Source organism: Aristolochia californica, unplaced genomic scaffold (assembly GCF_029961685.1).
Source record: "Aristolochia californica isolate CCGP_79_NKW_82.1479 unplaced genomic scaffold, dmAriCali1.0.hap1 SCAF_4, whole genome shotgun sequence".
Lineage (NCBI taxonomy): Eukaryota > Viridiplantae > Streptophyta > Magnoliopsida > Piperales > Aristolochiaceae > Aristolochia > Aristolochia californica.
Window position 1 is genome coordinate 4,203,512 of NW_027182103.1, and position 14,271 is coordinate 4,217,782.

A 14,271-nucleotide genomic window follows, 5' to 3' on the forward strand; every position below is an offset into this window, starting at 1 on the left:
AACCAAAATAGACATCAACATAGTTGATTTATTTAAAAAATCTAAACAATTAATCATTATCATAAGGTAGAAGAACATTATCATTTGGCATTTTTCCAAGCTCTTCTAAAAGTGTTATAAATTAGCCCTTTTGTGATTAAGATCTCAAGTTTCGACTGGAGTGAGGCCACAGAGACTTGACCAGAATAGAAGGGGCCTCTCAATTCTTATTATTCGGCTTGGAGTCTTCGGACTCGGACTATTAAAATCGATCAATTTCTAACCTGGAAGGCCCGACAAATTCTCGTAGGATGAAATGACTAAACTGGCCTTGGTGGTTAAAAGAAAGGTCATCATCACCAGACCTCATGAATCTCACGGGAGCATCTCCGACTATTCCCCTATTCAGCCGAGACTAGGGAAAAACTATCAGGCACGGCGTCCCGCATAAATTCGGAGCTTGGTTTTCAGCTTTTCGCCTAACGTTCCGAAGTTTCGATTCCACGTAGAGACGACGAGAGGGCCGACCGATGGTCGACTAGCTCCTTTAGTCGTGACATATTTCACTGGCCATGGCACTTCCGCTTGGGAAGCTCACCATCCTCGTCGGAGCAGGTCTTTTGTGAATCTCTTTCTCTCTCTTCTCGTGTTTGAGTTTTATTCTTTATCCGTTCCGTTTGTAGTGATCAGCGGCTAATATTTTCTGGCTGTCGGCCTAATTATTCTAATTTATTTCATAGAGTTCAGTTCGGTCAGAAACGAGAATGATTCTGTTTTTTTTTTTTTTTTTGTTGGATTGGAAGTGGCAATTAGTGTTTAAACTATACAAGGCTATAAAATTATGAGTTAGAGCTGTATCTAGGATGGTTATTCGAGTACACTCGCTAGGTACATTGGTGCGTATTAATTCGAGTCGGGAGTTGGAGACGGAGCTTCTTAACTTATGTTTTCATGTACAGGGTAGAAATTGGAATTTTCTCTTTCAGCGGAACTGTATCTAGAAGGGTTGTTCATTTCCTGGCATCTGTTTTCTATGAATGAGATAGGCACGGCAGCCACCAAAGAACGGCAATCTCAATTTTCCAAAAAATAACTTTCCTGATCCTGTGATTGGTAGAATGCTGTATCTCATGGTGCAGTGATATAATGACGTGGCCTTTTATGTCTTGGTGTCTTATAGAATAATTGGAACTGCGTCCTAAATATAACCATTGTGCCCGTGAGAATCACTTTTCTAAACAGAAACCACAAATTTCCTTGCTTTTCCTTGTTTTAGTGACTTTACATTCTTATCTATCCATCCAGAATGCCTTGGGAGTCAATTAAAACGATTACCAAGTTTTGAGTCAATTCCATAAAAATGGAGGAACATGCAAATCAATTCGCACCAACACATGTTTAAGGAGTCTCCCAAACAAGATAGTAACCTTTAGTCAGTGGTTCCTTGTTATATGAAAGGTCTTTTCACGGTGATTGGCTAGTATATGCATATGTATGTCTGTGAGTATATATACATATTTGGCATGGTAAACTAGAATCTCGAAGAATCTACTTCTTGTCCTAAATTTGATTGGCTCAACCTGTAGGCAGTCCCTATTGTGCTAATTATGCCTTTTATGCCTTTTGCAAAAAAGGGTTTTCATGTAGTCTCCTTTTACCCAGTGAATGTATTTTTTTGTTTTGAAAGTTTAGCTGCTGCTTAGAAGGTAGATATTGTAAGCTAACCTTTATTATGAGTGATGTCAGGAGAAGCAACTAAGGTGCATTTTACTTTTTTTTAAGGAAATCTAAGGGGCATTTTACTTGTCTGCTAGGTTTACTTGGATCTGTGCTAACTCAGGAAGGGCGTGCCTCAAAGGTCTCTGATTTTGTTACTGGTGCTTTCAAGGTATTAATCCTTCAGCTAATGAGTGCTACAGTTTGATTTTGTAGCAACATGTGTCAAATTTCTCTAAAATTTTCATGGTTGTGTGTATTCGTTTATTGTGGGTATGATTTGAAAGTTGCTATCGAAAAATGTTTCATGTGCTTCCGTATAGAGTGTGATTGTATTTGCTGATGGTTGCTTCACTTTGTTTTCTTTCTTTGTCTTTTTTGGAATTAGTCATAATTATTCGCTGCAGTATTGATATTTGAGGTTTACTAATAATTTTCTTTTACTTTTAGATTGTTTTCAAGCACATTAAACAAGATGATTCACAAGGAGGTAGCCAGCAACTAAATGACTCTCTGTTGGCTCAGGTGTCTATTGCCTTGTCATGATTTTTCTTTTAATTTCGTCTGGTCTTTTTTTTTGGTGAGATGGTAGTCATACTATTGTTCAATGTTCTTACATAAAATATCTGATTTTCTCTGATGTAGATTTGGTATCTCATTAATGACAGACTCCAATATATATTCATCATGACAATTCTTACCGATATTACTTATCTTGGTTGCTTTCCTTGTCTATGATTTTTTTTTAATGATTCTATGTTTCAGAGCTCGGTAAGTAATTTTGGATTATTTTAAAGGGAAATATTTCATGATACAGGTTGGCAATCTACGACAGGAGTTGCAAATGTTGGCTTCATCAAGATCTGTGACAATTGTCACTGGAAGGGGATCAGGTTTGTGATATAATGTAACTTATATTTAGATTTTGCACATGCTAAGTCATTTATTTTGTTGACTTGAAAACTGGCATGTGCTAATACATCACTTGCTTTTTACTTGATATTTACCAAATGGCTCTCCAAATAATGTAGCAACTGAACCAAAGGTGAAATCCACTAATAGGTGAAATTTATGGAACATGAGTAGTTCAAATGGCAAGTAGTAATTAAAGAATTATCTTCATAAAAAAGAGCACTAATTTCTTTACTATTTTAGATCTTGTGGTTGGTGGCTTCTCTATATCTTTAAGGTATTAAACAATGCCTAATGGCTGTTGACAGACAATCAAACACTGCCAATAGGAGATGTAGAATGCCAAAAAAAACCTACAAGCCACTCATTGACCTGAAACTTAGAAGTATAACTGTGCTGCAAGTTCTCATGTCTCTCCAAATAGGCGAAGAAAACAGAACCAGGACATACTTTTTGAAGAACAGTGCATACGGGCAGAACCTTTTACTCAGAGGCACATAAGAATGTTCTAATCTTCTTATACAGTTGTGACAGTTTGCTACACTAGTGGAATTTGTTGGAAGATTAGGTCAAAGTATAGTGGCATGATGTAAATTGTCTTTGATTTTTGTCCCTTTTCCTCCCTTCTTAGGGTAAAGGGTAATGATGTAATTATTGAGTTTCTCATTATTATAAATACATTGAGGGGGAGGATTAGGCACATCACTTAACCTAATCCTCCTTCCTTCCTCTCTTAAACTCTCTCTCAACTTTGGTTTCCTCTTCTCTCTCACTCTTCTCCCTTTCACCTCACCTTCGGCTTCCTCTCTCTCTTGTGCTGATTATCTATGGTATTATCATGGGATCCTAAATCCAACAGAATTTAGTTATCCTAGGTGTAGGTTTTTGCCTTACGTTAGGATCTCCATGGGACTATCATGAAGTCAAAAGTTGGCTTTCGAATTGTCTAGTGGATGAACTTTTCGCACTCGAGAGCTTCACTTGGGAGAAACTACAAACAGCTGTCAAATGCTTGTTTGGAGATAGTTCTCTGAGTGCAAAAGCTGTTGCTTGACCAATAGTAGCTCAGCACTGAGGATCAATCGTTATTGTTTAAATTTGTTGAAGCGAGTTTGAAGTTTCCTAAAACTGTTTGATCACTGAGTTTCATGGACGGGTTCTAAGTGAGGTATCAGGCACTTTCTTAACAAAGTTTCATCACCTCCCTGATAATGTGTCAGTTACAAATGTTAGTTAAAAGTTTTTGTTCATGAAGTTCCTCAAATTTTGTTATATTTTGGTTCAGAATGTGTAGTTGAATTTGCACTGATTTTTCTTCCTATTCTTCCTGCCAGTTGTACTTCTTGCTTTTTTTGTACACAGTTGTGTTATTATTATAATACACCTGAAATTGTTGGAGAAAGAAAGGAACTACTTGTAGCAATGGTTTTTTTGCTACCATTTTTTCTATATCTCTATGCCTTTTAACTTATGAAGGCAAATGGCAGAAGATACAAAGATACAAAGGATACAATTAAGTCTTTGTGGAAGGTGGAAATTTGTTAATCTCTGTGCCATTTGAGTCTCTTAATGTTCTTCTGTGTCATATTGTGCAGGGAACAACTCCTTTGGCATGCCAGTTATTTTCATAACAGGTGGAATTGTTGGATATGGTTATATATGGTGGAAGGTAATATTGTTTTATGAGGTTAAATACACTTATCTCCCTGCATAATGTAAAAATTATTCACACTCTTATCATCCTCATCCCCTTAAGATAGAATTAAGGTAAAAATTGGCACTTCTACCCTTAATTTTGCATTTGTGTTTTTTTCTTCAATAAAATTTAACTTTCAAAATTTATAATTAGATTTATAATTTTTTATATTTTTTAAGGAAAAAAAAAGAGGGAGGGGCCTACCTCCTCTTAGTGCTGGGTGGTAGGGAAGGGAGGGAAGGGGGGGAAGGGGGGGGAAAGGGAAGGTAGGTTCTCCTTTGCTCCTCTTAGTGCTGGGTGGTAGGGAAGGGAGGGAAGGGGAGGAAAAGGGAAGGTAGGTTCTCCTTTGCTCTGGTGATTGGTACATCCCCAAAGGTGAAAGGTCCCCACTCCACGCACGACAGTGCCATGCCAGCATGAGCCGTGCCCTCCCCTTGTTTCTGCATGGCGGTGGACCTCACACTGCCCTGTGGGATGGGGAATGATTTGCCCTCCCAATCTCCCTCTATCAGAGCTGGGAGGGGCAAGAGCCTCTCTTATAAGTGCAGGTTGCAGGGAGGTTCTTATGTTCCCGTGGTTCTCAAAAAGAGGGAGACTGGGAGGGGCAAACCTTCCCCACCCTGCAGGGCAGTGAGTTCCCTACTGCACTGCAGGAGCTGGGAGAGGGCCCTCCCTCCCCCTTCTCTAATTATAGAATCAGAGAAGGGGGAAAGTGGGGGAAGGTGGGCCTTTCTGCCCTCCTGTGCACCAGCACATCTCCATGCATGAGGGGTGAGGCACAGGAGAGGGAAGTTCCCTATACCTCCCTTCCTCCTGATATGAGGAGAGAAGGGAGGAGGTTGGTCCATCTCTCCGTCAGTTTTTTTTTTTTTTTTTTAAGTATAAGTTAATAATAATTTTTTGAACATTTGGAGTGATTCATTAAAAAAATAAAGAATTTTCAAAATACAACATATAGGCAGAGCCTCAGCTGGGCATAGGCAGAGGGAAAGAGTCCCTGGTAACAAGAGTAGGACCAGTGACCCCAACTTTGCAAGTTCATCTGATACATTACTAGCAGCAATTACATGAAAAGCTTCACTAATATCCAGAGTTTCATCAAATACATGCTTTAATCTCGAAGAAAGTGGGTTCTTTTTTGGCAACCAATTGATGATTAATGCTGAGTCCCCTTCATTACTTACTGGTACTGTAAAATGAACAGATGGTATTTGTGAAACTTTAAAATTAGGTAAAAGCATTTTGGCCCTAAATTGTTTCTATGGGAGCGACACTACTAACTTTTGAAATTCAGGGGTTGAGAATAATTTGCAATTTGTCAAGGGGGTGTGAGTAATGATTCAGATAAGTTAGAGGATTAGGATATAAGAAGTAATGATTCATTTAGTAGTCTTCTTGGTTTGGAGGAAAATGCTTAAGATGGCACTAAACATAATGCTTGGGACGTGTTTCATTGACCTCAAATTTGATGATGGATAAACTTAAAATTCTTTAAAACTGTCTATGAATTGCTGATTTATGTGCAAGTTGCCATTCTAGTTTGCTAATTCTGGAAAGAACCTACTATATTAGAGGCTTAGAATATGAAAAACAATGATTTAGTTATTACAAATTTCATGATTTCGAGGTGAATGTTTAAGACTTTAGTGAGACCTATTGTTTTTAAAGGTAAGATTATGTTGTCTTGCTCTTTTGTTTGTAAGGAAGTGATGAAATTTTTGTGAACAAATGAAAGAATTACAATGGGTCAGCCATAATGTGGAGAGCAGCTATTCTGTAAAATGGTTAACTTGGTATAATGTGTAATTTATACTCCATACTGAGACTCATAGTTTCTGTTTCACTAGAATTTGTATATTTTCTTGCTAACAAATTTACATAATTGACTTTACTATTATTTTCAAATATACATAGGATCAGATTGAAAATTAAAATTTTCTGCCCTTTTTCAAATAGGAATTTAAAGAATATGAAGCCTGAATGTCAGCTGTCAAGCAGTCAACTTTGAGCTTGCCAATGAGTCTGCTCTTAATGGGCTGCAAAGATCTCCCGTTTTGCAGGTGTAGAATTTGTTGCCAGCCATCCATATCAATACCCATTTCTGGATGGCCCCAAGCGTCCCAGAAATACACCCTACCCACTTCATGTGCAGCACACAAAGCCATGATATCCACATCAAAATTCAAACTATGAACTCCAGTCTCACATTGCAGCCCAGCCAGAAACAGCTCAAACTTATAGTTTGTGTTGATGCAGTATCATTCATGGCACATATGAGAAATCCCTAATTACATATGACTTCTAGGGAATGTTAGGAATTAGACACCCTAACTCTAAACTAATGAGAACAATAATAATAAATGCGGAAGAAGGGAAAAACAAGCACTAAATAAAGACAACGAGATTTATACAGGTTCGCCTCAAGGTGAGACTACATTCTATCTTCCGCCGTTGCAGTAATCCATTACGAAGACGAAATAGTTTACAAAAGAAATCGCACACTTACAGGTGGATCTCTTTAAACTCTCGGGTTACAACTTGTAACGCTCCTCGGATTAAGATGATAAAACCCTAATAGCGGTGCCATACAATTATAAAGAGAAAATTTGGGCAACCGCGATACAAGAGTAAAATTCTCAAATTGCCCTTAATGAAACAACAATCAATATATCGTGGATTGGACGGGGGCTCTACCCCTGCACCCCTGGGAGCCATGGCGACCTTACCGTGAAGGTCGATCCGTGACCAACTCAACATAAGGCGTTAATTAAGCTCCACAACTTAACAGGGAAAACATCTCATTCTACCTTTTTGTTTTAGTGAAGTGTGTAGAATTTGTTTGCTTGCTGATGCACTATCTATTTATAACTCTCTTTTGTACTTATGGTTAGGGAGTGTCTGCATGTCACTTTTATAGCATTCGTACTTATTAAGCTCAGATTCTATCATTCACTTTGACTGCTTGTGGGTTTGCATTATCATGGCTCAGATCTTCTACTGCCTTAACTGTTTCATGGATTTGATTTTCTCAAATCAAGGCTTTTCTGTTCTTTTGTTGTAGGGCTGGAAGATTTCTGACATGATGTTTGCCACACGCCGTAGTTTATCTGATGCTTGCAATACTGTTGGGAAACAGCTTGAACAAGTTTGGTCCTCTGTATCAGTAAGTCAGTTTTCTCTTCTGCCATATCCAAGTATAACTTGTGGATTGGGCCTTTGGCTTCATGTTCACATGGGAGGTTTTCTAGCATGAGATCTTGGGTTCAAATCTCACCAGGGGGTATGGGGTGTAGTGTGCCTGTAATCAACAAGCAGAAATAAATATCCAAGAATAAGTTCCTCCTTGGTGGGAACAACTTATATATGATTACATTTTTTTCTTAGAAAAATCAATTTTTTTATTTAACTGTGAAAGTTGTTTCATATCTTTGCCAAGACATGTTGATACTGTTGTGATAAAAGAAACATTTGTATTGAATAATTTATCCAATTCTGTTTCATATCTTTCTCTCTTTATATATAAAAATCAATATTAATGTATCTGTAGAGAGAGAGAGAGAGAGAGAGAGAGAGAGAGACCTATGAGGAAATTTGGAGAAACAGATTAATATTTTTGAAATTTATTACAGATAACGAATACTGTGAAAGGTCTTTGTTTTGTACTGCTATATTCTTGAATATCACACAAGAGGGAGAGAGAGAGAGAGAGAGAGAGAGAGAGAGGCCTATGAGGAAATTTGGAGAAACAGATTAATATTTTTGAAGTTTATTACAGATAATGAATACTGTGAAAGGTCTTTGTTTTGTTCTGCTATATTCTTGAATATCACACAAGGTTGAATCTTTTGCTTTAGGTTGAATCTTTTGCTTTCTCAGGCTACTCGAAGGGATTTGTCTGCCAAAATTGAGACTGTGGATCATAACTTAGACCAGTGTACTGCAATCAATACTGCTACTCGGGATGAGGTTAGAGAAGCTTTCTTGCTGAAATAATCTGGTGAATATGTACGTGAAGTTTGTATTCTGATGACCTTGTTCACAGGTTGCTGAATTAAGAGGAGATGTGAAAAACTTTGGCGTGGATGTGGAATCCGTTCAACGTGTAGTTCAGGACCTGGTAATTTAAGAAATTTGACCTATAGATTTGTTCTTTCCTGAATCACCAACGGTGGTGGCAAAAAGGTATCTAATTCCAGTGGTGGTTGGACATTTGCTGTCCATGATGGGACCCTGGAAATGATGAGCCTATTTTGGCCTTGTTAAATATGCGCTGACTAAAGGAACTGATAACTTGTCCTCTTTTTCCTGCTCTCAGGAGACAAAAATTGGCCGAATAGAAGGGAAACAGGTAATTTTGTAGTTCTCTGAAGGATTGAACTCTGAGGTGTTATAATCTCAAGTAGTTCAAGGGCATAAGCACAAACTTAAAGGAATCTGAATATTAAAAATGTTTGTCTGCTATCTCAGGATGTTACTAACCAAGGAGTTTTTCGGTTGGTCAACTTTGTAAATTCGATGGAGGAGAACAGAAAACCTGTGGGTATTCAGGTAAACCATAACCTAATCTCTGAACTGTTTACTTATTAACTAAGGTAAACAATCAAAGAGAAGTTCATTTGTTTGTTATTGCTTTTGTGACTATCTTATAGTAATTTGAAATTCACTAGTTCTGCATCTGTGTAAATCACAAAATGCTAAATATTAAGTGCAGGTCAAGTGAATGCTTACTGAATATCATCAGATTTCAATCTTCTTTAGAGCAAATTTGAATTTTGGAAGCTGTGAAGAAACTCTTAGAATTTACTGTTGTTATGAATATTTACTGAGTATCTATATTTCTCCATCTTTTCTTTCAATCTTTGCAGGCATCTCCTTCTACCTCGTCAAGACCACTTCTTGAGCTTCCAAGTGTGAGATCCACATCTCGGGTGAGGCTTCATTAACTGTGTTTCACTGCTGTGTTGTTAGAAGAATCAAAAGAATGAAACGTATAATGATATAAAAATGTATAATGTTATAAAATGTGCTTAAATTAGATTAAAGAATTTTTTTGGTATCTTCCACTTATTTCTCTCAATCTATCTTATTGAGATAATTGTGGATCCGGACAAGAGCCAAATCTTTCTCTTGCCTACATGGATTCGAAGTACTTGTAACATTGGAGTAGTGAAATCTCCCCTTTTTTCTTCTCATCCTATGGATTGGGATAAATAGCCAAACCATATATAAATTTCGGTGTTATTTTTGTTTTCCTTTGTCTCAATTCCTTTTCCACTTATTTTATCATATATATATATATATATAGATATATACGCGACTGATCCAATACGAAAAACCATTTGGTGCGAAATGGTTATCTCAGCTGTCCAATCATGATCGGATGGCTGAGGTAGCTGTTGATCGGAGGTTGAGATATCTGTTTGATCAGACGGTTGAGATAGCCGTTGATCATGATCAGATGGCTGAGATAATCGTTTTGCATGTTTCGCATCACATGGTTTTTCGTATTGGATAAGCCCTCTATATATATATATATATTTTTATCTTATTTGCTGAGTTTTTTTTTTTTTTTGTCCTCCATTACAGACTGTATCTTTGCCACCGGCTTTGGAAGCGCCAGAGCTATCTCCAAAGGTTACACCGTCATCAGGCCTCAAGGTTAGGAAATTCCATTATTAGTTACATCTCCTCTCTCCATGTGCTATCCATCAACTCCATTCAATCTGCTTCAGGAGCTACAAGGAATATCTAATATACCCGTGTCTATTGATTCTGGAGCTTCAAGTGATAGCCCTGTTGCAGAAGAACCGTGCAGCACTTCAAGATCCGGTATATTTGGGTGGAAGCTGGGTGCGCCATTCCTTTCAAGAACTCACAGTGCAACATATTCCTTCAAGTAGCCTACAAACCAAACCATGCTACAAGCTATTTTGAATAGGAGTTCATCTTCACAATCCGGTATATTCCAATTTTTTGCGTACCAAGTATTCCCTCGAGGTTGGAATGCTTTGCAAATTGGAACACATACCATAGAAAGAATTTTGTAGATCCATAGATCTTCAATATATCCATACAACCCTGTACTTTTAAATATTTAATACTAGGTCTTCTACCTCACCATAACTTATATGGTGTTTTTTGAGTGGCCTTGAAATGCGATCGTATGATACCATGTTCTTCACCAAAATTTTCAAATTCTATAGAACTATATTCTCCTCCTTTATCTCACCTAAGTCTTTTTATTATTTTTTTGGGTTTGATTTTCTACTTCTAATTCATAAATTTTAAAATTTTATAATACTTCGTCCATAGTTCTAATTAGATACATAACAATATTTTCACATCTCATCTATAAAGGTAATAAAATGTTTTTCCCTCTTCTGGTCAAAATACCATTCATCTCGCAAATATCAATATGTATAATAAGTTTTACAAGGCCAGAGCATTTACTTGTTGACTTAAATGACTTTCTAGTTTGTTTTGATTGGACATAAATCTTATATTTATTTTGTAACTCTATGTTATTTTTAGGTATTAAATTTAGATCCATCATTCTTTTTAGAGTGTTCATATTTATATGTCCAAATCTATTGTGTCACAAGTTAAAGGAGTTAACAAGCATGACATAAGATGAAACTTTATTCTCATTGATATTTTTGGTAGAAATTACAATCTAATTTGAATAAACCATTTGAAACATAACCTTTCCTTAAAAAAGACCCACCCTTGGTAATGACAACCTTATTCAATTCAAACACTAATTTGTAGCTTAGCTGACTTTGAAGGAAACTGCTAACAAGATTTTTCTGTACGTCTGACAAGTACCACACATTGTGAAGAGAGAGAGTGGTCCCAAATGTGAACTTTAACTCTATTTCTCCTTTACCTATCACTTGAGCAACAGTGGAATTGTCCATTGTCATAGTTCTTCCTTTGACTTCCTGGTAGGAAAAAAAAAGTAGAAATATCATAACAAATATGGACAGTTACTCTTATGTCAATCCACCAATCGGTTGGATTAAATGTCAGATTTATTTTCAAGTTAGTTGTTATTAACCCGCCATCGGTTTTAGCTGAACTAGTTCCGGTTATCATGTTCGCCTATGGTCGTACTATCACCTTGCCCTTTATTATTCTTGTGCCTACATTGTTTAGCAAAATGACCAAGTTTTCCATAGACATAACATGCCCTCTTATTTTATTCATTATGAATTTTTTTGTTTAAGCTTCCTCTTTATGAAGCTAGTTTTCTTTTATTCTATCAAATTTGTTCTTCTGCGAGGCTTTCTTCCCTACAAATTCACACGATTATAGAAAGACAACCCTCAGACTAGAAATGGGGGTTTTATCTTTCTACTGTTACCACGTTTTAAAAGTTAAAGCATCACATAAAGCAGATTGCAACCATACAGCAGTCATCGATTTCTCAAAACTAAGAAAAACATAAATATAACAATTATAGTTTAAGTTAATCTCGTCACAAATGGTTCAGATGCCTTGTGCTACACACTTTGCTGCAACTTGTTCTTTGGATAGAGGCAAGTAATAGATTATTGAGGTAGCCTTTGTTTTCTTGAAGACATCATCAAGTGTAACAATAAGCAAATCTAGTTTCTTTGGAGGTGGCAGAGTAACCTTTTCTCTATGGCTAGGGGGGACTCCAATATCGATGGTGGTGGTGGTGGTGGTGGAAGAGGAGGTGGCGACAGTAGGTGCTACCTGAGAGCATTCTAATGAGAAGTTTGGACCGGGGCCACCAGCGTTGATGGTGTTGTGAGAGTGCTTACATGTGTTGGAGATGGTGGAGGAGCTTCCTGACGAGATTTTACTTCTTGAACATCCACAAATACAACCATAAGCAAATGTCTTCCATTTAGTGGTCATTGTATAGGGCATTTCGGGCATCTATTGCTTCTTCAAATGATGAATACTACAAAAGGCGAAAAAAATCAATAAAAAACAACATTCATAAACAATAAGGTAACATTATCAAAATTCATCTAACTGCTCTTGCCTTTTCAAACCTATGTGGACTATTGTAGGGATCTCACTAAAGAAGTCAAAATAATAGAAAAGCAAGAATCATATTATTACAAAGCAGCGAGTCTTAAAATGGTCCATCCAAAAGTCAATCATAGTCCCAATCTTCTCAAGAAGCTCTTGAACAACTTTCAGAGTAAATGGACGCAGAAAATGACCGATTCTCAAAGAATTTGTTGTTGGCTTCTACGATGGTGGAAGTGCAAGGTAAAAATAAATAAAAATGGAATAACATCATGAGTATACACCAAGAAATCAAAACCTTCAAAAAATAATAGAAAACATTCTGAAAAAAAAATACTTGTTTGGATATTAATTACACATGAATTGAAACAAATAAAATACTAAACTTACTTACCGATACTCTCCTTAGGGGTATCTCTGCCTTTTATGGAGTCGAACCGATTAAATGTAAGCTTAGGTGGAAATGTATCATGAGGTGTACTTGAAGGGGTCTAACTCGAGCTTTGCGATTCAGAAAATTTGAGAGTTTCTGAGTTCCATCGTCTCTGCCTCTTGACAGGTTCATTGTTCACCACTGTTTCTTTATCTCTCAAGAAAAGATTAGTGAGAGAAGTTCAAGAAAATGTAACATGAAATTAGTGGGACAACACATGAACTTGAAGCAAAAGAAGAACAAGAACAAGAACCTAACACCATGTGTTGAACATAAGCAAAACAAAAGTACTACAACAATCCGACACAACAACTGATAACTAGTTACTAAAAGACCCAGAGGTAATCAATAGTAAAAAAATGTCTATTGTTGAATCACTATCATCAACTTAGTTCTTTTATCACTATACACCAATTATGTTTCAAGGATAAATACTTCTATAAATAACAAAAATAATCAATTCCATCTCTTTTTCATCTATAATGCATATCCTTCGTGTCAAGATCTATTATAGACAACAACAGAATCACTATAATGGTTCTAATGACAATTTTGTCATTTATTCCTTTTATTTATTAATTATAACTGCTCCAAGAAACCCTACTAAACCATTTACTTGAATGTCAGAACAAGTGCAAAATAATTGTGTGCAAAACAATCAGGCCAAGAATATTTTTCAGGATTTGATTTCCTTATGAGAGTTTTATTAACCTATCAACAAGCTGACTACAAAGCTGAGTACATTTTACTAGGCCTTCACGTTTTGTCAGACCAAGTAAAGCATTATCAATTGTTTCAGCACATGTACATTGCACTTCGTGTAGGATTTGACATAGGAACTAGGGGTCAAAAGACTTTCAAATGATACTCGTTGGAACTTAGTTTTGAAGTTTTTTCATCTTCTCCCTGGATGTCATTATTCTTGGACTTTTTTTCCCCCACCAAGTTCTTCTTGTGGTTATTTGCAGCACTAGTTTCTACTGCTACCACATTCTCGATGGCATCTTGAGCTATCTCATTTGCATCAATACCACCAGACTCCAATTCTTGAACTTCAACTTCCTAACCAATGTCAACATTATTAGTATCTATGCAACCATGGTGACATCATCGTTAGCCTTTTCACTATTGCATGTAGGGTGGCACCAAACCAAATTGGCTCGCAACTTGTTCAAACTTAGCTAAAAAAAACTCGGCTCAATTGAATTTTTACTTGAGCTCAAACTTGAAATAAGAATCGTTAATATAACAAGCCAAACTCGAGATTGTCCAACAATCCCAAGTCTTGACTTGGCCTCCAATGATTTTGAATCCGACTCTTCCAATCCTCTACCTGACTCGATCGAAAAAATTATCCCGACTTGTGGGGAGAGTGTATCGAAATTTCAACAACCACTTGAAGTTCACAATTACCAACATTCAACAAGTATAATTGTATGTGATTAAATCATTTCAATAAAATACAAACCCAAAACAATATCTTAAATGGGTGGAATCAAATTCGCACCACATCCACACATTCACATACAAT

General features: G+C 36.7%; 1 protein-coding gene across 1 annotated transcript; it reads left to right on the forward strand.

The window, feature by feature from the left end:
• The first annotated feature begins 358 nt into the window (after positions 1 to 358).
• Positions 359 to 10,357, forward strand: LOC137963560 (uncharacterized). The gene is made up of 13 exons (XM_068810686.1): positions 359 to 594; positions 1,794 to 1,867; positions 2,146 to 2,220; positions 2,513 to 2,588; positions 4,203 to 4,276; positions 7,365 to 7,466; positions 8,180 to 8,269; positions 8,346 to 8,420; positions 8,619 to 8,651; positions 8,771 to 8,851; positions 9,169 to 9,231; positions 9,890 to 9,961; positions 10,036 to 10,357. Exons 1-13 carry the CDS (start codon positions 552 to 554, stop codon positions 10,201 to 10,203), a joined length of 1,026 nt encoding a protein of 341 aa, XP_068666787.1. The 5' UTR covers positions 359 to 551; the 3' UTR covers positions 10,204 to 10,357.
• Positions 10,358 to 14,271: the final 3,914 nt, after the last annotated feature.

Bases quoted from the DNA above. Each gene is read 5' to 3' on its own strand.
- LOC137963560 (XM_068810686.1), top strand. From the start codon at position 552: ATGGCACTTCCGCTTGGGAAGCTCACCATCCTCGTCGGAGCAG. The intron at 595-1,793 runs GTCTTTTGTGAA...CTTGTCTGCTAG, and splicing joins CACCATCCTCGTCGGAGCAG to GTTTACTTGGATCTGTGCTA. The intron at 8,421-8,618 runs GTAATTTAAGAA...TCCTGCTCTCAG, and splicing joins AACGTGTAGTTCAGGACCTG to GAGACAAAAATTGGCCGAAT.